The sequence below is a fragment of the Miniopterus schreibersii genome (genome assembly GCF_964146895.1).
Source record: "Miniopterus schreibersii genome assembly, chromosome: 3".
Classification (NCBI taxonomy): Eukaryota; Metazoa; Chordata; class Mammalia; order Chiroptera; family Miniopteridae; genus Miniopterus; species Miniopterus schreibersii.
The window spans coordinates 43,113,869-43,141,033 of NC_138103.1; the positions used below are offsets into that span (position 1 = coordinate 43,113,869).

Below are 27,165 nucleotides of genomic sequence, written 5' to 3' on the forward strand. Positions count from 1 at the left end.
GCTTGGCCCCTGGCCACCTGAGTGTTCACCCTCGCTCCCTCTTCAGCCTGTGAGCAGCTGTAGCCAGAATGCTGTGTACCTGCTCAGCTGCTAAGGCATTTAACTTTGTTGCACTTCTGGTTTTCTCTTTTAAAAAATGGGAGTTATATCTGGCGATTGTTGTCCATGAAAACTTTTACAAATTATTTATTGCTGTTTTGGTTAGCACGATTTAAGAAATGATTTTGCTTCATGATTTAAGATTGTCTCTATAGCAGACACCATTCTTTTCTTTAGTCAAAACTTGAATATGTTATATGTCAGATGGGTACTAGACTTATCGGGGGATCACTTCGTAAGTTGTGAAAATGTCTAACCACTATCTGTACACCTGAAACTAATATAATATTGAATGTCAACTGTAGGTGAAATATAAATTTTACAAAAACCTTAAGTATGGTTTTTACAAAAATGTTTTTAAATACATTTTTATTGATTTGAGAGAGAAAGGAAGGGAGAGGGAGAGTTAGAAACGTCAGTGATGAGAGAGTCATTGATCGGCTGTCTCCTGCACACCCCCTACTGGGGGTCGAGCCTGAAACCCGGGCATCTGCCCTGACCGAGGATCGAACTAGTGACCTCTTGTATCCTAAGTCGACGCTCAACCCTGGGCCATGCTGGCTGGGTTTAAATATGTTTTAAGTGAGTTTTTGTTGACACATCATTTTCTAAGAAAATTTAAGCCAAAGGTAGAAGTCTGAAAATAACTAATATATATTTACATATTATGTATAAATATTATAGTATATTCATAAGTATATACATAAATACTTCTGTGTTAATCCATTTAACACATTCTTAGTTTTGAGTGATGATCATGAAATTGCTTCTTCTTAAGTAACTTTTCATTTTTCTCAATAACTTTTAACTAACTTACTTGATAATTTCTTAATATCATTTAAAAGCCAGTTTAGGGTGAACCAGAAAACAAAGCAGCACACATGCGGATGTTACCTTCAGATGAATGGCCTTTCTTTTCAGAATACGGCAGGAGAACGATCTGGTTGACTCAGCGCCTCAGTGGGAAGCTGTATTAAGGAGACAAAAGGAGAAAAGCCAGGCGGACCCCAGCAACAGACGATCCAGACACAGATCTCGCTCGTATGTGGACTCTCTTTATACCTTGATTCAAAAAGGCTGAGCTTGAAGTAGCATGTGGCTTCTGGGGCACATGGGGATGTCTCTCTGAAGCCTTCCGAAGTGCTTTAGTTCCACCATGATTATCCTGTTGTGTATTTGTCATATTGACCTCCTTATATTTGTGACGTTCATTAACTATATCTGAAGCTGCAGAAGTTGGAGCACAAGCCAAAGTGTCATCAAAAAACAAGGCTCTCAACATTTGGATATCAACATTTGTTGTTTTGTTTTTAAACAAAAGCATACATTCAACTGAATAAGTAGGAACAGTCTCCTTTGTTCTGGGGCCTGTCTGTTGCTGAAATACCTGCTGTTTCTCTCAATTGGAGTCCGCAGAATTCTCTAAAGTCTTGTTCCAGGTTGAATGAGATGTGAATATCTTCCCATCAAATTACCATTTGTGAGCAGGGTCAGGGAGTGATTCATTACACCCCAATGTTGGGATTTGCCTGCTCCTTCTGTTGCTAGGCAATGCCATGTGTGAGCACAATTACCCTATGACGATGAGATTGCCAGTCCCCCAAATTAATTTTCTTTTGAGCTGATAAAATTTATATATATATATCTATATATATGTATATATATATATATTTTAATTAATGTGCACATTGTCCAGATTTAGACTCCCTACCCCCACTCCACTTCCCAAAGCATACCTTTTTACAGTGAGCTGGGACTAACTACCCATTCCTTTGTGATCCTGGCTAGTTAGACGTATGGTGTTGCTTACTGGTGGAAGGAGGGATTAGTGTCTCAGGGCGGTGGAAGGGTGCTGGGGAGTGGATTCGGAGACAGACTGTGTAGGTAGGTGGGAACTCTGAGGGAGCCAGGCAGAAGGGTTCCAGCTCAGGTTAACAGAGGCCCGGGGAGGGCTCTGCAGGGCTCGCTCCAGAACCCTGCGTGACTCCAAGGGATGCTTACTTTTTACTCAGAATATATATATATATATTTTTAAAGCTGTAGTACCTCAGAAGGAGTGATGTCTGTTTCTTCCGTAAGAGGAAATTTGCAAGTACACTAAGCAGTGTACAGTAGGTTTTCACTTAGTATATCGATAGGTTCTGTGACTTTAAGCAAAAACCAGTTTTATCACAAACTCATTGATATAAAGAGTTAAGTTCCTACAGCACCTCGTCAACATTACAGGGAAAGGATGTTATTCGAGGACCTGCTGTACAGCCTTATAGATTTAGTCATTACACCATAATGTTTTTGTTCTGAAACCCAATTAAAATGTTCTGTTTAAAGCAGAAGTTAATAAAGAGCTTCCTTTGTCCTGGCCACTATCTCTTTGCAACTCCATGAAAAAGAGAGGTTTAGATCTGGACGAATGAAGACCTCACTGAAGGCAGTCTAACAAAAAGGGACAGAAAACGAAGAGCAAGTCTCAGCATAGTCACGGGTAAATCTTTTATAGAGGTGCTTTTACCTGTCCCTGCAGAATCGTCTATGAGGGTCTTGTAAGACACAAGGTTTGGTGACTTCATATTAAATCTTAAAAACAACATTTTGTTTTCTAATCATTTCTAAAGCACTCTAAATTCAGTTAAATACAAATAGTAAATCTCATGTATTAAAAAAAAGGGAAAAGGAAAATAAAATTAGGAAAAATTCTATATAGAGATTTTTAAGAAGTCAAGAAACATTACGAGAGACAATCCTAAATAGATGAAGCAATCTGTTTATAAATAAAATTGATAAGCACAACAATCCAGTGTTGAGTATTATAGTTACTGTAATCCAATTGTAAATTGGGCAGATATTTATAGATGGGCCTGGTAATTTAATCATTTTAATTAGGTGACCTGAGATTTATTTAACAGACTAAGGAATAAACTTTTATTTAACTGAAAGTAATTTGAGGTGAAATTTACATACAATGAAATGCTCTCATTGTAAGTGTACATACAGTTCAATGAATTTTGACTTTTACATAGTGTATCCATCATGCCAATCAAAATATAGAACAAAAAAGTTCCCTCAGGTTCCTTCTAATCAGTCCCCATTTGCATCTTAAGGAATGTTCGCTTACACCACAATCACAGAGATATTCTCATATCTTTTTCTAGCAGCTTTATAGATTTTGCTCTTATATTTAGGTATGTGATTTATCTAGAATTAATTTTTCTGCATATATGAGGTAGAGGTAGATATTTAGAAGTTTTTTCCATGTGTTTATCTGGTTATTTCGGTGTCATTCACTGAAATGCCTCAGGGCGTTAGTTGAAAAATCAATTTGACTGCTTATATATGGGCCAGTTTTGTTCCATTGATCTGTCTATCCCTAAGCCACCATGCTGTCTTGGTTACTGTAGCTTTATAATAAGACTAGAATCAGGCAGTGTAAATTCTCCAACTTTGTCATTTTTTTCAAGGTTCTTTTAGCTATTTTTGATCCTTTGCAGTTCTATGTAAATTTTGAATCAACTTGTTAGTTTTCACCCCCAAAAAGACTATAGACTGTAGATTAGGCTTATGTTGAATCTATAGATCAGTTTTGAGAAAATTGATGTTTTGCCCATCCATTTATTTGTCTTTAACTTCTTTTAGCAATGTTTCATAGTTTTCAATATAGTTATTGCACTTATTTTGATAAACTTAATTCTAAATATCTGATAATTTTAATGGTATTGAATTGTACATTTAAAATTTTTATTTTCCAATTGTCTGTTAGTGTATAGAAACAGGCTTATGCTGTCTGTTGCCCAATGTCTGAAAAGCAAGAAAGTTGTATTCATTATTAAATACCACAGACATACAGTAGTATAAAATACAAAACCTTTCCTAAAACTCATTAAGCTGAAATATGATAGGATCTTACCTAGTAATACACTGAGAAGCACAGTTCTATCTAGTACATTTTTCAGCTGCATTGACACAACATTCATGTTTCTTTATCATTAGAAAACTTTGATGAAACTACTTTTCTACATGGATAAACCTTTACTGTTGGGATACTGTAAACGGAAGAGGCATTGAAGCTGAAACAATAGTTCTAGGCTCAACTTGCGTGTGCGAGAAGGCTCAGGCTCCCTCTGGTGGCAACAATGTCTTACTATTTTTTATTGAAAAAAATATTGATGATGTGGAAGACGAGGTGGTCAGGGTGACGTGGTTGTCCCAGGTAAACACAAAACAGGAAGTCTGGTGCCTCAGGTAAAGATTTAGCATGAAGCCCCTGGAAGTGGCTCCTGAGTGACGACCTTCAGTAGCTGGGTTGCTTGGTTCCCTGGCTTCCTAATCAGCCTTTAATTCTGAGCTGGGGAGACGAGAGAAGGGGAAGATTAAGACATCTGATCATATCTATTCTGACCACTCAGGAATATGATGAGGAATTACTGAGATATTTATTAAGTGCTTTGAATCTTTAAGATGTTTTGTGAACTTACAGTTTTCTTAGTAACATTTTCAACTCTAAGCTTCCTTTTAAGCATTGGTCAGTAGTAAGATCACAAAAATAATAACTCAGATGCTGCCAAAATTTATTATTTTAGTGCAATGTAGTACACAAAGTATAGAATATTGTATACTATAATGTAATTTTTTCAAGATAAAGATCATGTAATTGGAGTATTTGGGGAATGTAGAAGACTATATGCAATGATGGGGTTTAAGTGCTTTGTAGATTTATGAAGTATTATTATTTTAGGGTTTTGCAAGAAGCAAAATGATTTCTGAATGATGTCTCATCAAACTAATTTCTCTAAAACTGAATAATAATTTAAATTGGGCTATTGCTCTAAGGTGTGGATGAGGGATGCTTTTGAAGAATATTGGACTTATATGGGGTCGCATGTATATTTTTTATATGTTATATCAATGGACAGCTCAGGCTTCTATTTCCTCAGGAACTTATTTGGAGAGCTCAAGTAAAACATCTGCATAATCAAGGCCTTTTAATTAAGAAAAATGACTTAAAATTTCACAGCTTTCTAAATGTACAAAATGCTGTTGAGCTGCTGATCATGAATTCATCCTAAATTATTGATTAAATGTGTGCAGATGTAGGCATAAAAATAATACATTCCTCATTAGCATATGTTTACATTCGTTAGATCACAGGTGGTCTAGCAATTGCAGGAAATTAGTTTTTTTGTTTGTCTATTTGTTTTAGCTTTGGATCTTTTCCCTGCCTTGAAACTGCTGGCCATTTCAGGACTCAGTTTAGTTAAATATATGACTGTTATAGTGCTATAGAACTTAAACATATAGACTAAATTCCTGAATCTTTTAGAACCAATATTTATGGCTGGAAGGACCGATGTTCTCATTGAGGTTAAGATAACATTTCTGCTCATTCTTCCGAGATGGGAATGAAAGACATTTCCCATGAAATTGCAGCAATAGTAATTTTTTAAAAAACATGAAAATATCCTATACTTCTTCCTTTTCTGATGATTAAGCTAAGAAATTCTCTTGACTAAAAAAAAATTAGAGAAGATTATAAATAAGAAAATAAAATTCCTGCAATTCCAACACTCAGAAATGTCCACCGTTAGTGCTTTTTAATAGTTGCCCTTCTCTGGTAGTATAATTTAATGGGTTAACATATTGTCTGGTGAATCGGGCCAGCCAGATGTAGGAAAGGAGGATTCCATACAGGAAATCCTGCCAAAGAGGCATTTCTTTTTTTTTTTTTTTTTAAAGTAATTTTGAAGTAGTGAATCATTTTTTTTAAAAAAAAAAATCTTTATTGATTTCAGAGAGACGAAGGGAGAGGGAGAGAGAGAGAAACATCAGTGATGAGAGAAACATTGATCGGCTGCCTCCTGCACGCCCCCCACTGGGGATCGAGCCCGCAACCCGGGCATGTGCCCTAATCAGGAATCGAACCTCGATCTCCTGGACCATAGGTCGATGCTCAACCGCTGAGCTACGCTGGCCGTGCCCAAAGAAGCATTTCTTTAGATATTTTTAAGCATTCAATTTTATTCTTATAACAAAATCTGTTAACGATATCATGTTTTAATGTCTGAGACCAAGGCCTCATCCTCTCTCCCCCTTACCTTCCATATTTTACTCCTTGTGAGTTGCCTGAAAGGTCTTTACAGACAGATTATTATTTTTTTTTTTCTACAAACATAAAAACTGCTAGTCAATTCTATTGCTAGAAGGTAGCTTATTGTATTCTGTGGGCTCAGAAAGCCCTACTAGAATGCCTTGTGGTGCCCTTATTAACTGAGAGAAATGAAAGCAATGATAATATCGTATGTTGAAAGTGATACTGGGCTCCAAAATGCTGATACAGATTATGAATATAAAATTCCACCGGGCAGAGTATATCAGTGACTTTGCTTAGTTTAGCATAGGCCTTTTAATTGTTAGAGTCCTTCCTTTGGGCCCATTATTAGATCTCAGTTCTCTTGAAAGGACTGATGAAAGCTTATCATTTTCTCACTAGGAAAAAGACATTCTGTGGCAACAGTTGCAGTGATAATAGATTTCTAGTATTCATTGCTGTATTATGGGGAGTGTGAACACTGAATGCTGCTTTGAACTTCGAATTCTGGGAAGTTAAAAGTAGTGGTATTTTCTGCTCAAGTCATTCTTGCAGAAGAGATTTGTGGGTCTATACATAGGGATGGGGAAGGGCATATGGAGGGTGACATCATCAGGTGGAACACGAAAGATGGGTCAGTGGCACACAGTCTATAAGTCTGGGCAGTCCCACTGTTTCCTTTCCTCTTGTCGTTGCTGTTTTTACTAGGTAATCCCAGATCATGTTGGGACTCTCTCATATTAACAATCAGGATGAGTTCTTCTTTGCTTTACTTAGAAATAGCTAGAGGGGCCCTGGCCAGTGTGGCTGGGTTGGTTGGAGTGTCATCTGTCCTGTGTACCGAAGGGTCATGGGTTCGATTCCTGGTCAGGGCACGTTCCCAGTTGGGGCTTGTGCGGGAGGCGGCCGATCCATGTTTCTCTCTGACTTCAGTGTTTCTCACGTGGATGTCTCTCTCGGCCTCTCCCTTCCTCTCTCTCTGGAATCAATGAAAACCATGTTCTTGGGTGAGGATTTCGTAAAAAGAAAGAAAGAAATAGCTAGAGGGACCAGAAACAGAAGCCTCAAATTCTTCTTCTTTGTAATATCCCCACCAGAGGGTGTGTGCATTCACCCCTGCAGTTTCCAGCTCTGTCATCAAATGAAGCCCAGGTTATGGCTGCTTTCAGTGTGATTTTTCTTCAGTGGTGCTGGCAGATACATCATCTTGGTGTCTTTCTACCAACCATCCCCCTTAGCTCTCCCTCCCCAGTCTTTCCTTTTGATCTCAGCTGGCAAAGGAAACTTCACAGTCTGAAAGCTATGAATGTTGTAGCTCTGCTGAAGTTAGGTATGGGATTGTTAGATGAAGCATGTTTGCAGAGATGAGCGGTGTTTTCTTGATTTATAGGAGAAGCCCTGATATCCAAGCAAAAGAAGAGTTATGGAAGCATATTCAGTGAGTACTGTTTTTTTCCCCCTCCTTGTGTTAAAACCCATGTAGTTTCAAGGCATTGACAAGGAAGACCACAGACACCAAGAGGCAGCCTAGGGCTGAAGCCTGTCAGACAGCCTTCCTTGCTATCGTTATGTGGAACATGGAACTCACAGTGGTGGCTCCTTACTGCGGGGGCAGCCCTGACATCTCTTCTCCTGAGGCCACTCAGCCTTGCCTGTAATTGGACCTCAGACAGGCCAATATTTTACAAATACCAAGGAAAAGATATTCAGAAGGAAAAAAGGCACCTACTACAGAGGAGAGAAGCAGAATTTTGTAGGGAAATTAAGAGTAGCTGGGGAGCCAGCTACATTGGATAAACTGGGAGTTAGCAGAAGAGCTACAGAATACAGAATATATTCTCCTTGAATCCATTCTAGTTTTTAAATCTTTGTTCCTGGCTTATATTTCTGTTAGGTTTGCTAATACTGTCTTTTGGGACAGTTGTGAAAGGTGTTGGTATTCATACCAGCATCAACAACTTTAATTTTTTTTGCTTTGCCATCTAGGAAGGAACTTGTGGATCCGTCTGGATTGTCAGAAGAACAATTAAAAGAGATTCCATACACTAAAATAGAGTGAGTATGACTTGGAAACTCTTTTCACAGAAGTTTTATTAGTACTTAGAAGTCAGTAATCCTTTCCTATTCTCTATACAGTGCTTATATTTGTCTCTACATTTTAACTAAAATTAAAAAGAACTCTAGGGAAAGAGGGAGAAAAGGGTGTATTAGAGCCAATCATTGTCCTTCAGCACTACAATCACTGGTATCTCCTGTTAACTTTGTGTGTGGTAGGTACAAAGGGAATTTGATGACTGATGTTAGTTTTAAAATATAAATGCCTTTTTTTAGATATTCATTGATTGGTAACAAAGTGATTTTTTAAAAAATTCATTATTTAACACCAAGAGAATCATGTTGACCACAAAACCCTGTCCTGTAAGCCCAGTCCCATCCCTATCACAGAACTAGCACGTTGAGTGTGCTTCACGGAGGCCCAGGGGCTCCCTAATCAGCGCTCAGCGTGGGACGCAGCAGCCCGCGACCTGTTACTGTACTCAGTTTCCTGCCCAGCTTTAGTGCTCAAGGGGAGGCAGGGGCCTGCTTCACTGCTTTATTTTCCTTCTGTAACTCACGCTTCCTTCCTACTGTAGTCAGATTGCAGGTTGGCACACACCCTCCCACCGCCATCTCCCAACACACCCTCATCTTCAGGCCAAAGATGGAATTTAGTGGTTAAAAATAATATACACACACACGTACGTACAAATACTATAAAGAGTTTCATTTTCATGTATGGCTGAGGGGGCAGTTTTCTCTCATTAACTTGTGAAATTTAAGCCACTTTGGATTTTCAAACCCAGAGGGGTCGAGTTTTTTTTTTTTAAACCCTCAAAATCATTCTTAAGGAATTATCCTGGTCTGACTTAGGGTGCGTTTGTTTCCACGTTTCTTTGGTTGCTTGCTCAGGACTCAAGGTGACCCGATCCGCATCCGACACTCTCACTCGCCCCGAAGTTACCGCCAGTACCGAAGGTCCCAGTGTTCAGATGGAGAGCGATCGGTTCTTTCGGAAGTGAAGTAAGTAGCGAAAGTCGAGACATTTATTCAGCGCCTCCCTGTGCGAAGCACTGTGATGGGTACTCCGAGGGATACAGGGAGATACAAAGCATGCCTTCTGCGCTGTAGCCCTCTTTCAACTCTAATTGCGATGGTCAGAAATTAATTCTAAGGCTCACTCTCCGCAGTTCGAAAACGGACCTCGTCCCCCCGCTGCCCGTGACCCGCTCTTCAGATGCCCAGGGTTCTGGCGGCCCCACAGTGCGTCAGGTTGGTGACAATCGAGGTCTGGGAAGGTGGCGTACTGATGGCAATTTTGAGAAGCGCTTTTCTGAAAGTTCTTTCGGGAGGTAGGAAAAGGAATCTTTAGCTTTACGCGGAGATTCTGTATTTTAAAAGGACATGGACAAACCGTGGAAGGAGAGGGGAGGAGGGTGGTGCATGGTCAAGACAAGGCACAACCTGGGAAGTTCCATTGGGAGCGAGAGCTAGAGACAGCGCGGGGTCTAAAGTGATCTGAGGCTTGGGGCAAAGCCAAGGATAACAAGGATTGTTAAGGTTGTTTGGAGCCAGAATAAAGAAACAATGGCTTCACCAATTAAAAGGAACAAACCAAACTTTTAGATATTTTTTTGAGCCAGAGAAACAAGGAGAAAGTGGTAGAATTGGGGGGTGGGGGGCAGATGTTCTATTGTTAGCTGATGGCAGACAGGAGAATTACTCAAGTCCTGTTTTATTTCTGTCTTCTCTATCAAAGAGAATTGCTTTTGTTCTGGAAATGTTTTAAAAATGTGGTTAAAGGGGAATTCAAGGACATAGCAAAGAATCTAGCTGCTTTAACAAAATCGGTTTAACACTCAGCTGAATTAGACGTATCAGGGGAACACTGTAGCAAACATTTTGGCAAGCTGTGTGACACCACCTCTCATGGTGTATTTTTTAATAAGATAGAAAAAAATGCAGGCTGTATAAGATCATTCGATGAACTTATATCTGGTTAAACAACCACTCCAAAAACAAAGTTGATGTTTATAATGGATCAAAGTTGATCGTAATGATGGATCAGTGTCAGCCTATTATTTGCAGTGCTGTGGTTTTCAGTCTTTTTTGGATCATGAATCCCTCTGAAAAGCCAATAGTCTCTCTCCCATAAAATGCATGTAAGTACATACACAATTTTGTGTATAGATTCTAGGAGTTGATGGACAGCCTGAGAACCCTGACTCCAGCAGTGTTCATCATGTGTTGTCCTTCGTTTGTTCTGATTCATTCTTGCCAATGACTTGAGCAAGAACAGAAAAAAACACCTGTGCTAATTTAGGTTAGGTTCCCTAGAAACAGATTCTGAGATGGAGATTTGCATGGAGGAAGTTTATTGGAAAGAGCTCTTGGGATCAACACTTGCTGGGGAGTGGAAGAGGTTTGGGCAGAGGCAAGAGTTGAACTGTGTAGTGTAGCCCCTCCCAAAAGGCATCTGGAGTTGACGTGGCCCTTCTGATTCATCCCACCTGGAGTCGGGGGGGGGGGGGGGGGGGGGGGGGGGTTGGGCCTTTATACACTCACACACTCACTTACAGCAGTCATTGGCTAAAGGGTGCCCCCGGGAGGGCGCATGACCGTGGGCGGGGTGGTTCTCTACAGCTGAGGGCACTGCCTGTGGAAGGGCTCGGTTCTGAGCTGTACAGTAGCCGTCACTCCCAGCAGCGAGGGGAGTGAATGCCTCAGTCAGGAAGATCAGGGTGGTTAACCACAGCTTCCACTACGTTCTGCATTATAATGTTTGATTAGATGAATCTGGGAGAGCTCATAGGTTGTTCAAACAGACAATGTGTTTGAAATCAATAGCACTTTTAAAAAATTATATTCATATTAGTTGTTAGGGTTTTGCATTGAGACTGACCTACATTTGTGTCTCCTATCTCCACATACTACTTGTGTGACTTTGGGCAAAGAGTTGAACTTCTGAGCCTCAATTTCTATGCAGTGTAGATGATAACCTATCTCTTAGGGCTACTGTGAGGATTAATAAGCAGTTAACTTTCAGAACTTTCTTTTTTTGATCTTAAATTTAAGGTGGTCTTAATACAAATAGGAATTTTACTTTATTGTATTTTTGCTCTTCTGATTACTCCCTAACTCAGTGATTTTCAACCATTGTGCTGCAAGAATTTTTATAACATGCGTCACCTGGCTATTTAGTCAGGGCACTAATCTCTTTTCCCTAAGATTGCCAAATAAAAAAATGACAACATCCAACACAGCAATAGCCATTTGGTGTGAATGAGTCACAATTATACCTGTATTTTTTGTCAGATCGGCAAAAAATATATTTTTTGGTGTGTCACAGAATTTTAGTAATTAGTTTATGTGTGCCATGAGATGAAAAAGGTTGAAAATCACTGCCCTAACTAATCACCATCACTTAGGAATCTCAAAAAACTTGAAGAATTCACATTAGATGTTGAATCTCTCTCCCTTTGCTGCATACAAAAACAGCAAACACCCATCTTCTGATCAGTGGCACTGATTCTAAGCTTGTCACTGGGACACCTTTGATTGTGAACTGAACAAATAACTACTGAGCACATCTAAGGAACCACAGGCACAGGTCTGGACAGTCTGCAAACTACAGCCCATGGGCTAAATCTAGTCTGCTGCCTGTTTCTGTATAGCTCAGGTGCTAATGATGGTTTTTACATTTTTAAAGGATTTTTAAAAAAAGGAATAGTGGCAGAAACAAGAGGTAGTAAACAATCTGGCCCTTTACAGAGAAATGTTTGCTGACTCCTGGCCTAGACAACACATAAAAGTAAACAGGCCAACACAATACAAAAACGTAGGTAGGCATGACAAAGAAACACAGGCCTGAGTTAGAAAATCAACAGGTGACCTTTCTTTGGTAGGTAGGGTAGTGAGAGAAGGCCATCTCAGAAAGTGACATGTAACGCTGGAACCTTCCAGGTGAGAGGGAGCCACTGTGTGAGAGTGGGTGGAAGGTTGATGTAAACACAAAGGGAAGAGCCTGGGAAAGATGAGGCTGGGAAGGGCCTGGGTGTTTGAGCTGTGATCTGAGTACAGTTGAGTTGGGGGGAAGGATAGATAACTCAGGGCCTTAGATGTCACAGGAAATGAGTGTGGATTTTAAGTGCCAAAAGGAAACCACTGACTCAGTTGCCCATTAAGTGACTCTTAAAGCAGAAAAGTTGCATTTCGTAAGTTCCACCTTGGTGCCCGAGTTTTGGCAGTGGCCAGCCTGCCTGTACCTCACCTTACCTTTTCATACAGAGGCTGGTTAAAGTGGGGTGCATTAGGGACTTTGATTCACTTATTTCCTTAAGGTTTGCTGACAGAGGGGACAAATTTAGTCCTAGACAAACTTAAAAAGGTGTGATGTTGGTTTCAGGTAACCTCCCAGCTCCTACCTGGTGATTCTTTTGATAGATTAGCTCTCTCTTCCCCTGCCCTGGCTCTCTCTCATGTGCACTGGTGTCCTCTCTCTCTGGTTGTCTAGAAATCTTCCATCCCAGATAGTCTCATGTTCTGATTATCTTGACTCGTACTCCCCGTGCTTAGCAGAATTGTTTCATCAATGCTCCTTTGAATGTCAGTAAAACAAATTAAGCTTTTTTAAAAGAAATTTATTGAAAGAGAGAGAAGCAGGGAGAGAGGGAGGGAGAGAGAGATACACCCATTTGTTATTCCACGTATTTATGCATTCATTGATTGATTTTTTGTATGTGCTCTGACCAGGGATTGAACCCACAACCTTGGTGTATCAGGACGATGCCCCAAACTAACTGAGCCACCTGGTCAGGGCCCAAATGAAGCTTTTAAGTGGTAACTTATTTTAACCCAAATTAATCTCAAAATAGAATTCTGGACAGTGTAGCTCATTTTGTGTGGGCAAATACTTTTGGGGAAGTAAATATGCTTGTTAGCCTGATCTACTGACAGGTTAGGCCATCTCTAGGAGCAGGAAGGTTAGGCAGAGTAGGGAGCTGTGTGGGGCAATTGTTAGTGCCATTCTTAGCGCCTCCACTTGGAGATATATTAGATGGTCCAATTCCAGTTCTGGGTGTGATACACAGGTTCTGGTAGCTCGGTTCCCATTTCTCCATGATAGGGCCCTCAAAATCGAAGTCCCCTTGAGAGTCCCTTCTTCACCCCTGCTGACAGGGATCTCTAGCCTCAAGTTAAGGGAGTGGGGGCAGGGCATTGCGTTATGGGAGTTTCATTCACTGGCTACTGAAAATATAATCAGGGAGGAGTATAAATTACCCAACTCCCTATTCTCTTCTTTCTCTGCCCCTCCTCAGAACAGTGGGAGGCCTGAGAGCCTCGTTTAGAAATGACTACAAAGAAAATGACACATAATTGGTGGAGTAGATTGAGATTTATGCCTGTTTTATGAATAAAATTTTTATGTCAGAATTAACTTTTCTAAGATTTAAGCACAATCATGTTTATCATATTTAACTAGAGGGAATATTTGAACAGCTTTTGATATTAAGAACTTGATGTCTTCTTAAATGTAAGAAAATACTAATTTCTGATGCATTAACTTGGCTGTATTTTCTTCTGAATCTTACCATTTTTTCTCCTAGAAAAGAAATGGATCTAAAGATAGCCTGGTTGAAGAAAAATCTCAGACATCTACAAGCAATCTGGCTGGAAAACATATAGCAAAAACAATAAAAACTATCCAAGCTTCACGCCTCAAGATGGAGACTTGATCCCAGTGGAGGACTTGGGATGAGGGGTTGGGAGGGGTGGGAAGGGTGTGTGTGCCCCCTTTTACTTTGAAACTGTGAATTGTAATTATTTAAGTATCTTGGACCTGCAAGTGTTTCTTCAGAAGAAAATAACGTCTGTTGCTTCTTTTAAAGGTTTAACTACAGTATATTTGTGCTGAAGGACCTTTTTATTTGGGTAACTGGAAGGATAGTCGTCTTGTAAAAACTCATTCACTGGATGCCATATCCACAACCCAGACCAGATGCTTCTGGTCAAAGTTCTGGAATCCTGGCCTGCAGCTGGCTAGCTGTGCAATAGTACAAGTGGGATGAAAAGTTCTTCCCAACTCTAGGTGGGCCTCAGCCTGTGCAGATGCATGACTGAGGTCCCATCTCTTTCAGACTGTGGATATTTTTATTCATATAAATGTTCTTTGTACTGCTGTATTTTATGGCATTAAGTTCCACTGGTTATTTACAAATGTAAAGTTTTGTTTGAAAGCATTTTTAATTTGTAGTGTCCTTGTCTTAAGAAAAAAGCTGTATGTGGATATCAGCCTATAAATTCATGACCACCCTCAGCATCTAGTGGCAACCTCCATTCTGCCTGGCTATCTAACTCTCCCCAAAGGCAATTTCAGACCTTTCCCCTCTGCAATGTACTTTCCATGGAAAAATATAAACACTAATGCAAGCCACCTTTTACCCTCCCCAGGTGGTTCTTTTATGCCCAGGACTATGAGGCATTTCTATAGCTTAGACAAAGGCCATTGTTCCAAGAGACCAAACAGTGTAAAATGCTGCTCCCCAGCTAGGTTGGGGCCATGACTGTGTCTACACATCTAGCAATCATATGGACACCTCTCCCATTACCAAGTCCTGTCACTTTTGCTTTCTATCTTATCCCTTTACTGATTTTGCCACATTGGCCCAAGGTGGTCATCTGTCTAGACAACTGTAGTAGCCTCCAGTTAGCCCACCTGTATCCCTATTCTTACAAATGTGAAGTTCTATGTCACAGGATTTCCCCTTGCTTTAAACATAGCCTTAAGTGGTCTGGCATCTTACCTGTTCAGCCTCAATTTGTAACATTCCCAGCTCTGAAATGGCCACCTAACATGCCTCATTAAGCACTCACCTCGTTTAAATCAGGGCATAGAGGGAAAGCAGCTACAACTGCCAGATACGGACTAATGGTCATACCTTTTCTAGCTCAAGGCCTTTGCACATTCCATTCCAACTGTGCCTTGCAAAACTGATACCTACCCTTAGCCCCAACTCTGCTTTCTCAGGTTTCCCTGACTTGGTCAAATTTTACCTTACATGGGATTTACCTCACAAAGGGAAGTTTTACATTTGTGATGACATTTCCTTCATTCGCTTGTAATCTTCTAAAGGGAGGGACCATTTTCCTCACTATTGTGTTCCCAGCTCCTAGTACAGTGCTTTCAATAAATTTTTAAAATTCCTGAACATATTATTTGTTCTTTCCCGCAAAGTGAAGGCAGGAGATTTGCTGGCTTTAGTTTACAGTCTAATAAAAAATAAAATAAAATAAAATGCAGTGACAATGTAAAAGCACACCCATGCCCTACATCCAACCAGTCTAGTTTGGTTCATCATGAGGCACTGGAAGAAAGCACATTTCTCCTGGGGCTTAGCATAAGCCTCCCAGTTATAGCAAAGAATATTTATCTTAACTGGTGAGACCTTCTAACAATTTTGAAGTTGCTGGGGGAGGAGGGAGAAACCCTCTGATTTTTTTGTAAAAGAATGCTATTTTCTGGCAGTTATGTAATACACAAACCTCCAAGAAGCACATTTAAATATTTATTCACAGATACATTGTTTTAAATGTATATTTATGGACTGTCCAGAGGCAGTTTTGGCCCTCTTCAAACTCTTGAAAATTTTAAACAATCCAAGCAACTCTTGTAAAGATTAAGTTTTCAAATTCTTCACCAATGATACCCTAAAAGAAAAAAAAGCACTTAAGTTTTACAACGCAATATTCACATGCATCATACCTTAATAAACTCTCAATGCATACTTATGCACTGCACTGTTACATGTTTCTGGAGCCAGATTTAAATGTCAACATAAAACGTGCCTGACATTTGGCAAGTGTTTTTCCCCCCTTAAATTTTACTACTACTACACATAGAAACATCTTAGATTTCAAAAATAATCTGGAAACGGGCTATCCCATTTGCTATTAACTTCACCTTGTTACAGATGTAGCAGTACTAATACTAATGAGCCATTAATACCCAATTTAAACTAATACCCACAAGAGAAGACACCCCAGTGCAGAAAGGTGATAAAATTCCCATTACAAATAACTGCTTTTATTTTTAAATCATTTTAATCTTTATTAGAAGTATTTACATTGCCTGGTGAATTATTTTAAGGGGTGGATATTACAGGATAACAAATCTTGAAAAAAATTAAGTTAGGAAAATCCAAATACTTATAAAAAAGCAATGAATCTCAATAGATAACGGACAGAACTTCTACATCACCTTACCTTCGGTCATCTTTGTGCTCCCAGGTAGTAGTCAGCTAGCAGTCTACGCTTCAAGCATCCACCTTTCCCCTAAACAAAAATCAAGTTAAACCTGTCATGAGAAACTCTACGCTTAATGTCGGCAGGCTCAAGATCACAGGTGCGAAAAAATTTATGTAAAAGCACACACTGTTACTTACACAGCTCCTACACCCAAGATACCAAATCCAAGGGCAGGAAAGGGCTGCTAAGTGTTTAGTTTGCGCCTTTTTTGACACCACGTTCACTAGTTTCCAAAAGTGAATGGGCAACACAAAGGCTCATGGAAGCTGCTGCGTCAGACTGCCGGCCCCACGGCACAGGGCTGCCGGCCCTCAACCCGCCGGGACGGACCGCGCGCTCCTTAGAGCCGGCGCGGGAATGAGCCACTCCCAGCTCCAGACCGCCTCCTACAATTCAAAACGCGACAGGGCACTGCAAACTGAAATACAGAGTTTTCCATGGCTAAAATCTTAAAACTTAAACGCAACTGGCCTTTTTTTCCACTAACGTGAAAACTCACCCGCCAAGCTGGTGGTGCTCGTTCGATTCCCGCCGGGGTCTGACCCGGCGCGGCCGTCCCCTCCGAGCCTGGAACGGCACCTGGGCGCTGACGGGCTGCACGCCTGTCCGGGGGCGTCCCTTTCTCACAAACCCCTCGCTTACATTAAAACTCCCTGCGCACAGCCGGTGACCAGTGAACTCAAAGGCGCTCAAACCAGCCTCCCCAGTTCCTGGCGTGGGACTGCTGACCGGGGTCCGCTCCGGGGCCTCCTGGGGCTCCACGGACAGCGCGGCTGAAGTCGGGCCACGCCGCTGCCGCCCACGCGCTCAGGGCCCGGGACCCGCACCCGGACGGGCCGCGGCGGGCGCGCCGCCCCGGCCGACAGAGGCCACGCGGCCGCGCGGCCGGAGCGCCCGCCATCCCGGAGCCGCAGGCGCAGAGAGGGCGCGCGGCCGCCCCACAATGCTTTTCTACCACGGGAAGGACCCACCGTGCGCGGGGCGCGGGGGGGACGGGCTGTACCATCGCCGCCGCGCGCCCTCCGGACGCCGCCGGGTGGCGGGAGCGAGAAGCGCCCAGCGACTGGCGGTGGGCGGGTCTCCAAGGCGGGAGAGGACCGAGCCGGGGGGTTCTCCCTCTGCAAGCCCGGAGCTGTGCGTGCCCGGTGCTTTCCGCGGGCGAGGAGGGTGCCTGCAGGCGGCATCTCCTGCACCTCTCCTCCCAGTGTCAGGAGCGCGTGGTCAGCGCTGAGATGCGCGTGCAGCCCAAAGAACTCGGGACCTCGTGCTCGGGGGGAGGACAGGCAGGGCTCACCGTCTCCAGCTGAGGAAGAGTAAGGTCACTCATTCCAAAAATATTCACTGGGTACTAACCGAGCTTCAGGCTGTGTCCGAAATGCCCGGGAATCAGGTGTGGAGGAGACAGGCAAGGTTCCGCCGTGCATTCCGGCTGCCAGCCCGATGGTGTGAGCCCCGAGAATGGGACAGCAGAGGTGATGTGACAGGGCAGTGCTGTCCCACGGGAACAGAGTGCGAGCCACGAGTGTAATTTAAAAAGTTCGGAATGTCACATATAAAAGTAAAAAGAAACTTTAATTTTAATAGTAACTCAACACAGGCTAAATATTATCATTACAATGTGTAATTGATATAAAGTTAATGACGTAGTTTCCATTCTTTTATTCCTACTAAGTCTTAGAAGGCCGGTGTATATTTTATATTTCTAGCACATCTTATTCCGACTGGTCATTTTCAAGGGCTCAGCAGCAGGCCTTGGCCAGTGTGGATGGAGCACCCAGGGGAGCGCCCGTGGCCTGAGATGTAGCAGAAGATACAGGTAGAAGCAAATCATACAGGGCTTTGTACCTGTGGTACAGAATTCGGATTCTATGCTGAAATTATATAATTGATTAATTATTACCACAAAAGCAAAGCAAAGGTTGTTTCCTGGCTTTTTGCTGATAACCCAAACTCATGGAAGGGATGGAGACTGCAGTGAGACACAACTTGGTGTCCTCGCTCCCGTAAGTCCTAGCAGAGACTCATCCAGAGACCACATGCCAGCACCTATCTTTGTACCTTTGAAGCTTACTGCTGAAAAAAAGAAAGGGAAGGAAGGAAAGAAAGACAGTGCAAGTCCATAGCCTAGTGCTCAGCACACAAGGGCTAACCTGAACCATGACATCAACTTGGGCACCGTGGGGAAATGACCACGCGGAGGTAGATATATAATGCTCAGAAGAAGGTAAATGGCTCTAAGGCCTTCATTAGGAAGTCACTTTAACTTCCAGGGGAGAGAAAGGTTGGGGAAGGAGGACAACACCTGCAAGAGTGTCATTTAAAGACACTGAAGGGTACAGTGTGGGGATTGTAACAAAACTCAACGTTGCCTTCTTGCTGGAGAAAGACAGGGAGAGGAAACCTCCTTGGGCTGGAGCAGCCAGCTGACCTGGTTTAGATCCATCTTGATACTGTTCCCTTAGATGAGCACCTCTCTGAGCCCAAGGGTCCTCATTTACAGGCTAATAACTATACTCATGTACCACATAGGTTAGTTCAAAGAGTTAAGAAAGGTTTTTGGAATCATCTAGCACTGTGTAGTACATGCTGACAGTCAATAAATGACTCACGAGTTAGAGTCTTCCTCTTGTTTATCACCACCCAGGTATGGAAACTTCCTGGACTGAGTTCTTAAGGAAGGGGGGAATGTACTGCTGTTTTTCTTTGAATGGCTTGACATTTTACTCCCACCTTACTCTTTTCTTTCTCCCCTTTATATATCTTCCCTAAACTATGGGTGATGCAGGAGTAGGGGGAGGCATTTGTTCCAATTACTGGGTTAGGGTTGGTGCCAGGAAATCAATTCTAAATTCTTCATCTTCCTGTCTGTTCCATCCTCACCCATCCTGGTAAGGAAAACTCAATTAATTAAGCAAAGGCAAACAGAAAGGACACGAGAAAAAGATAGGGTATAGTTTCTGCCTAGTCTCCTTTCCACCCTCGCTTGCTGGGGCTGAGGCTGAGGCTGAGGCTGAGGCTGAGGCTGAGGCTGAGGCTGAGGCTGAGGCTGAGGCTGAGGCTGGGGCTGAGGCATTATATAAGGTTGTAAAAGCTACATACAGTATTAGTGCAAACATAGAACTCCCTCGGTTTCCCTGTGTGATAGACAGATTAATGGTCCCTCAAAGATGTGCACACCCTAATCCCCAGAACCTGTGAATATGTTTCATTACATAGTAAAAGGTGCATTGCAGATGTGATTAATGTTAGGGACCATTATATGAGGAGATAAAAATTGAAGGGGAAGGCAGAAGACTTAGAGACGTGGCAGAGGGGGCGGCAGAAGAGGGACATAATCTTACCTGCTAGCTTTGAATATGGAGGAAGATCTTTGAAGCCAAAGAACACCAACAGCCTCCTCTTGAAGCTGGGAATGGCTCTCAGCTGACAGCCAGCAAGGGAGCAGGGATTTCATTTCTACAAATGCGTGGAACTGGATTCTGCCAACAATCTGAATGAGTGGACAAGTAGATTCTCCCCTAGAGTCTCCAGAAAAGAATGCAGCCCTTTTGATGCTTTGATTTGAGCCCAGAGAGACTCATGGCAGGCTTCTGACCTACAGAGCCGTGATGATAAACTTGTGTTGTTTTAAGCACCTCAATTTGTGTTAATTTGTTATGGCAGCAAGGGAAAACTAATGCACCCTGTAAGACATGGAGAGTGAGAAGTGAGCTGTTTTCTTACCTCACTCCTTATCCCACTCCAATATTCTCATCAGGATCATAAGTAAGATCATAAGTAAAATGATAGCAATGCACATTTATATCATTTTAAGTACTTACTCCATGTGAGGTTGACTTTTGTTTATGGTGGGTGCTAGGGATCCAATTAATATCCAACTTATATTAAATAATGTGAATCCTTTTTATAATTTAAAATAATTTGTAGATTTGGGGGTTCTCTTTAAACAATTGTATCATCTGTAGAAGCTTTATTTCTTCCTTTTCAATTCTTACACCTTTATGTGTGTCTGTGTGTGAGAATGTCCAGGATAGGACCTCTAGAACAATGTTGAATAGAGTGACAATAATACATGTCTGTATCTTGTGCACTCTTTTGAAGAAATGCTCTTAAAGTTGCAGCACCTGTGTTTGATATTTTTATGCCTTTCCTATTGTTTTTTGGTTTAGGGAAGTTTCCTTTTATTTATATTTCTGGCTCAGTAAGTATTTTTTTTTAAATATATTTTTTATTGATTTCAGAGAGAGAGGAAGAGAGGGGAGAGAGATAGAAACATCAATGATGAGAGAGTCATTGATCACCTGCCTCCTGCATGTCCCCGACTGGGGATCGAGCCCACAACCCAGACATGTGCCCTGACCAGGAACTGAACCCTGATCTAGATCATAGGTCGATGCTCAACCACTGAGCCATGCCGTTCTGGCTTGCTAAGTATTTTGTGTGTGTGTGTGTGTTTTATCATAAGTGAATGCTGACTTTTATGAAATGTCTTTTCTGCCTCTAATTTGTTAATGAGGTGATTGTATTAATACATTTTCTAATGTTGAACCAATCTTACATTTCTGGAAGAAACCAAACTTGTCATTTAAAAAATGTTTTGTTTGGAATTATTGCACTTAATGTTTATGGATAAGATGGGACTGTGGTTATCTTCAAATAAATTTTTTGTTCTATTCTTTTTTTCTCCTTATGGGACCCCTATCATGCAAATATTAGTCCACTTGATGGTGTCCCATAAGTCCCCTAAGCTACCTTCATTATTTTTTCTTTTTGCTCCTGTGATTGGATGAATCCACTGCCCTGTCTTTGCGTTGCTGATCCTTTCTTCTGCTTCTCTTTGTTATAGTCGTATGGAATCTGTGAATGTAAGCCCCAGTGGTCACCAGAGCCAGGTGATTAAGGGGGCATCCCCTGGGTGGCAGCCTCAAAAACTGGGACCCCAGACATATACACAAGCTCCTTTCGGGGAGATACCAGCGACCTGAAGTGACACAGAGGGAACATGAAGATGGCAGTCACCTGCCTACCTACTCAGCCCTTGATATGTGTTGAATTAGAAGCCTACCCTTAATGTCACAGCTATTAAGATATGCAAGTAGGCCTCTTTTTTTTTTTTTTTTAATATATCTTTATTGATTTCAGAGAGAGGAAAGGAGAGGGAGAGAGAGAGATAGAAACACCAGTGATGAGAGAGTCATTGATCAGCTGCCTAGCCCACAACCCAGGCATGTGCCCTGACCGGGAATCAAACCCCAATCGCCTGGATCCTAGGTCGATGCTCAACCGCTGAGCCACACCCGGCTGGGCTATCCCTCTTCTTAAAAGTACATGGGCTAATTATCCCAGTTTCTCTCTGTGGGATGATGCTCCTTCCCTCACCTCCAACCACTTACTGTGAGGATGTTACATTTCAGGAGACACAACTTTATGTGTGGGCCATTAGTTCTACTTCCCACCTTGCTCAGGCCTCATGTCTTAACTCCTAACTCCTACATGGCCCTATGAAGCCTACACTCTAAGCCACCAGGGACAGGAAGATGTCCCAGGCAAATGTCAGCTCCAGAGCTTGCTTTGGATTCATTCTTTTATTTTTGGCCTTTGAGGACTTCCCCTATTTTCAACTAATTCAGTAATGCATTTAAAATGACATTTTATATTTTATCCAGCATTTTAAATTATTCTGAATTAGGGGATTTGTCTGCATATCTCTCCTGCCACACTGCAAGCACAAAACACCTTTTGAGTTTCTTCATTATTTTGTTACTAGAAAAACCACCAGCTTAAGAACATTGGCTGGGCTTATCACTAATCCTGTTCTTTCTAACAATCTACGTGTAAAACTAATGATTCTTCCCAAAATAATTTATAATTTAGAGTAATTCTCACAGAGTCCTTTTCTTAAAGTAACTTGGTCCAATTCTTTAGGAATCTAAAAAAATTCTTCTGAAATTCATTTGGAATAAGAAACTGATGAGAAGAGCCAGAACAATTTAGAAAAAGAAGAGAAAATGATGGAAGACTGACTCCTTCCTTAATAATAAATATTACATGGTCTAATATTAAATATTACAACATATTCTAAATCTTATTTAGCATGGTGATGGCACAGGCATTCATTTAGAAATACAGTGGAAAATATAACTCATAAATGATTCTTATTATATGTTAAATTAAAAAAATTTTTTTTTAAATTTATCTTTATTGTTGAAAGTATTACAGGTGTCCCATTTTTCCCCCCCAATGGACCCCCTCCACCTCTCTCCTACCCCCTCCCCAGGCCTTCACCCCGTTATTGACTGTGTCCATGGGTTATGCTTATATGCATATAACTTCTTTGGTTAATCTCTTCCCACCCTCCACCCCCCTTCCCTCTTTTCGTCGAAATATGATTGTCTGTTGCTTGTGTCAATGTCTCTGGATCTATTTAGTTGGTTGGATTCTTTTGTTCATTAGCTTCTTCTTAAAGACCCTTCAACCTTTCCTGTAGTGCTGGTCTGGTGGTGATGAACTCCTTTAGCTTTTTCTTATCTGTGAAGCTCTTTATCTGACCTTCAGTTCTAAATGATTGCTTTGCTGGGTAGAGCAATCTTGGTTGTAGTTCCACGTTTTTCATCCCTTTGAATATTTCTTGCCACTCCCTTCTGGCCTGCAAGGTTTCTGTTGAGAAATCAGCTGACAGTCATATGGGTGCTCCCTTGTAGGTAACTAATTGCTTTTCTCTTGCTGCTCTTAAGATTCTCTCTTTGTCTTTAACCTCTGGCATTTTAATTATGACGTGTCTTGCTGTGGGGCTCTTTGGCGTCCTCTTGTTTGGGACCCTCTGTGCTTCCTGGACTTATAAGTCTATTTCTTTCCCCAGGTAAGGGAAGTTTTCTGTAATTATTTTTTCAAATAGGTTTTCAACTTCTTGCTCTCTTTCTTCTCCTGGCACCCCAATAATATGAATGTGGGGCCTCTTGAAGTTGTCCCAGAGGCTCCTTATACTATCTTCATATTTCTGGATTTTTTCTTTTTGCTCTTCTGGTTGGGTGTTTTTTGTTTCCTCATGTTCCAAATTGCTGATTTGATTCTCAGCATCCTCTACTCTACTGTTGATTCCCTGTAAATTATTCTTCATTTCAGTTCCTGTAGCCTTCATTTCCAATTGGTACTTTATTATGTCATTGATTTTCTCAGTTATTTTCGTCATACTCTTACTAATATGGTTGAGCATCCTTATAAACAAAATTCTGAACTCTGTATCTGTTAGCTTGCTTGGATCTATTTCATTTCGTTCCTCTTCTAGAGATTTCTTCTTTCCTTTGTGACATGTCTCTTTGCCTCCACATTTTGGCTGCTTCCAGGTGTTTGTTTCTATGTATTAGGTAGAGCTGCTATGTCTCCTGGAATTTGTAGAGTGGCTTTGTTTCATAGGTGTCCTGTAGGGTCCAGTGGCTCAGCCTCCCCAGTCACCTGAGCTGGGCCTTCTAGGGGCTCCCCTGTGTGGGCTGTGTGCACTGTCCTATTGTAGTTGAGCCTTGGTTGCTGTTGGCGTCACTGGGAGGAATTGACTCCCCTGGCAATCAGCTGTGAGGACCAGCTGCAACTACAGCCAGAGAGCTGCTGTGCTGGAGACACCCCTATGAAGCAGGATTTACTTCAGTGGAGCTTTGGTGTTTACCAAGTGCACCCCTTGAGTGTGTCACTCGTGGACATGGTAGGTTGTAATCCAGCGTGGTCGAGTCTGACCCCCAGGTGCACTATCTCTGGGGCCTCCTGGGAGGTGCAAAGTCAGCCTCTACCAGTTCCTTGCTCAGGGCCACCCAGCATGAGCTATACAGCAAACAGTAGTTGACTGCTCCTTGTGCTGGGCTTGGAGGTGTCCAGGAGAGGCCAAGCTATGAGCCAATGCAGGCTGCCGCTAGTGCCAGGCTTGGGGCCGCTTATCAAGCCGTATGGGGCCCACTGCTGCTTGTTTGAGATATTTTAGGAAAGTCCTAAGCATGAGGCTCGAGGGGCCACTTGCACAGAAAAGCCCCTGGAAATGGCCTGGCTGAGCTGCAGGTGGGGAGGGGCGGGGCCTCGGGGAATCACGGGGCGGGGCCAAAGGTGCGAGTCAGGTGCTGGCGACTCAAATATGGGGCCTGCCTGCCGGCTGTGTGCGGGGAGGACTCGCCGAAGGAGCCATGGCCTCTGCCAGCCCTTCTGCCTGGGAGGAAGCCGCCCCTCCGCCTCTCGCCCGGATCTCAGGCAGGTTAGTTCCCCCCCGAGTGTCCCAGGTCCTTTCAGGCTGCTCCCGGCGCTGGGCTCAGAGGGAGCGTCCGAGTGAGTCCGTGCCGGGCCCTTTAGAGGAGCTGCTGGGGCTCCCGCAGCCTCAGCGACCCTCAGCCACAGTCCCCGCTGGTTTCACAGCCCGAAGGTGTGGGGACGTCTCTTCCCGACCCTGGAGCCCTGGGCTGGGGCCTGCTGTGGGGCTGGGACCCCTCACTCCTCTGGGAAACCTCCGCCGCCGAGATTCCCTCCCGGGTTTAAACCGCAGCACCGGGTGTGGGCCCGCGGCCCTGTCTTGGATTCAGCCCCGACCCGCCCGCGTCTCCGCCCCTCCTCCCGGTCTCGGTGCTTCTCCAGCTCCCTGGTTGTAGGGCTTCTGTTCAGCCAGATCTCAGGAGGCTCTGAGTGACGGTGGTTCTGTATTTTAGTTGTGATTTTGATGAGGTGGCGGGAGGCGGCGGGTGCGGCTGTTTCCGCCGCCGCCATCTTGTTTCCTCGCTATATGTTAAATCTGAACGTGTCGTAAAGCAAACCTCCCAAATCATCAGAGAACAGAGGGTGTAACCCACACGTATCGCTGGCAAGAGTAACTTGTCATGTTGGAAAAAAAGTATTACTTGATATTAAGCAAAATAAGGCCCATGTAACTTAAAAAATTAAATGGGGAAAAATTAAATGATGGAAAAGCTCAGTAAAAATATTTCTTTGATTGTAGAAAGGACTTACAAACATAAAAATCAATGGCTCTTTCTGGAAAGTGGCAAGAAACTGGTTATAATAAGTGATGAGGTAGTAAAGAGACTTTTACTTTTTGACCATTAGAAAGTATTAGCTTTAAAAATAAATAAAATTTCTTTAAAACGAAAGAAGTAAAAAAAAGAATTGACAACCTCAGTTTGCCAAAACTTTTCTGTCTTTTTTATAAAGAGAAATTCCATGTATCAATTGGCGAAAATTTTATAATAAATACTAACAAATACAATCCTTAATAATAAAATATTCATGTTAATCTTTATAAACATTTAGACCCCAGTGGAACCAAGGACAAAAAAGATATTTCAGAAAAGAGAAACATGAATTCTAAAACATACCAAGAAAATTGATACCTTAAGTAATTTTATGAAAAATATTTTTGCAACACTACTTATTTGTAGTAACACGATTTGACCCCTAAATTTCCAATTTGTTTTTCTGATATTAAATGTTGTTTGTTGTTGTTTTCCTAAAACTAGGCAGGTCTATGTTTAGAGGGATCTTGTGTCTTTCTTTTATTTTGTTCTTATTTTGGGGTGAGATTGGCCTTAAATTTTTTTTTCTTATATATTTTTTATTATGAATTTACTAATCATTATGCTTAATGTGTTCATATATATGATATGTTTGAATACGATGTAGTTCATCTTAACTTGAGTAACAAAGACTTTATGTAAAATCTCTTCTGCACACCATTTTAGAGATCTTACAGGAAGTATCGACTTGTCAATGATAGTGAGACTGCAAAGAGACTGCTAAATGAACGTTAATTCAAGAAATTCCTTAATTGTCTAATGTTAGTACAAACAAGCAACCACCAGATGGCAGTACAAGCCAAGCACAAAACCCCCTCTAGTTCCTGGATGCTTAGTTACACTTTAACAGAAATGAAATTAGCATTTGAATAGCCATATCTGAGTAGAATCACCCCTAGGTATTTTTTAAACCTAGTTTTATACTAGTTTTTCAGAGGTGAGGCTTTGATTTTTAAAAAAATCTTGCATAAGAAAGACCTGTTTTAATATGTTACTTGGAATAACCCACAACATTTTGGGTATTCTAGTGAAACAAGAATGAAACATCTGTGCCCCAGAGCTATACGCCCAGAGCCAGTCAGGAAAATAACGCTGGTGCTTTAGTCAGGAGCCAGAGTGCCAGGAAATAGACATAGCTGTTGGGATAGGATGATCCATAGACGCTTCGTTTGTGGGCTAGACAGCTAAATCTGTCTTAATTTTTTTAAGTCAGGTATGACTTGATTGCGGTGCTTAGTCACATATCTGCAAATAAATAGTTGCTAGATAAAAATATGATTTTTTATTTTTATGACTAAATATATGCTGCAGGTGTTTCATGTCCATACATTTCCAAGGGTATTTTTAGAAGCACCTGTTTCCATATCAGTAACTGAGCTCTCTTAAGGTGCAGGGATCTTTCTTTGGTGGGGGCAGGGGGAGGTGGGGGGAGACAGTGTTGGAGGATGCTCTGTGAGACATGTGCTCCTGTGGGACACAGAATAGCTCAGCAGCCCAGAACCCAAATCCTGGGTTTCTAATGAGGGACTTTAGTTGTATTAATGTGATATTTGTTTTAACGACTGAGAGAGAATTCCCAGCTGCTCCGTTGGAGATTTGAAGTCTCTC

General features: G+C 42.0%; 1 protein-coding gene and 1 long non-coding RNA gene across 3 annotated transcripts in view; one reads left to right on the forward strand and one right to left on the reverse strand.

Moving 5' to 3' along the window:
* The window catches only part of EPB41L4A (erythrocyte membrane protein band 4.1 like 4A), a 208,974-nt gene extending 193,554 nt beyond the window's left edge, over nucleotides 1–15,420 (forward strand). Inside the window, exons 18-23 of one of the 2 annotated variants that reach the window (XM_081133301.1) lie at nucleotides 1,021–1,140; nucleotides 7,569–7,616; nucleotides 8,165–8,233; nucleotides 9,128–9,238; nucleotides 9,406–9,487; nucleotides 13,827–13,920. In XM_081133301.1, coding sequence (XP_080989427.1) covers nucleotides 1,021–1,140; nucleotides 7,569–7,616; nucleotides 8,165–8,233; nucleotides 9,128–9,238; nucleotides 9,406–9,487; nucleotides 13,827–13,838 — 442 coding nt within the window. In that variant the 3' untranslated portion in view covers nucleotides 13,839–13,920. Of the gene's footprint in view, nucleotides 1–1,020; nucleotides 1,141–7,568; nucleotides 7,617–8,164; nucleotides 8,234–9,127; nucleotides 9,239–9,405; nucleotides 9,488–13,821 lie in introns of both variants that reach the window. The other variant, XM_081133300.1, reaches the window with a different exon arrangement.
* Nucleotides 15,421–15,767: 347 nt separating this feature from the next.
* Nucleotides 15,768–17,435, reverse strand: LOC308555255. The gene is made up of 3 exons (XR_013998527.1): nucleotides 17,019–17,435; nucleotides 16,478–16,546; nucleotides 15,768–15,922 (listed from the first exon to the last, which is right to left on the reverse strand). It is a non-coding gene; the product is annotated as an uncharacterized lncRNA (long non-coding RNA).
* Between the last annotated feature and the right edge of the window lie 9,730 nt (nucleotides 17,436–27,165).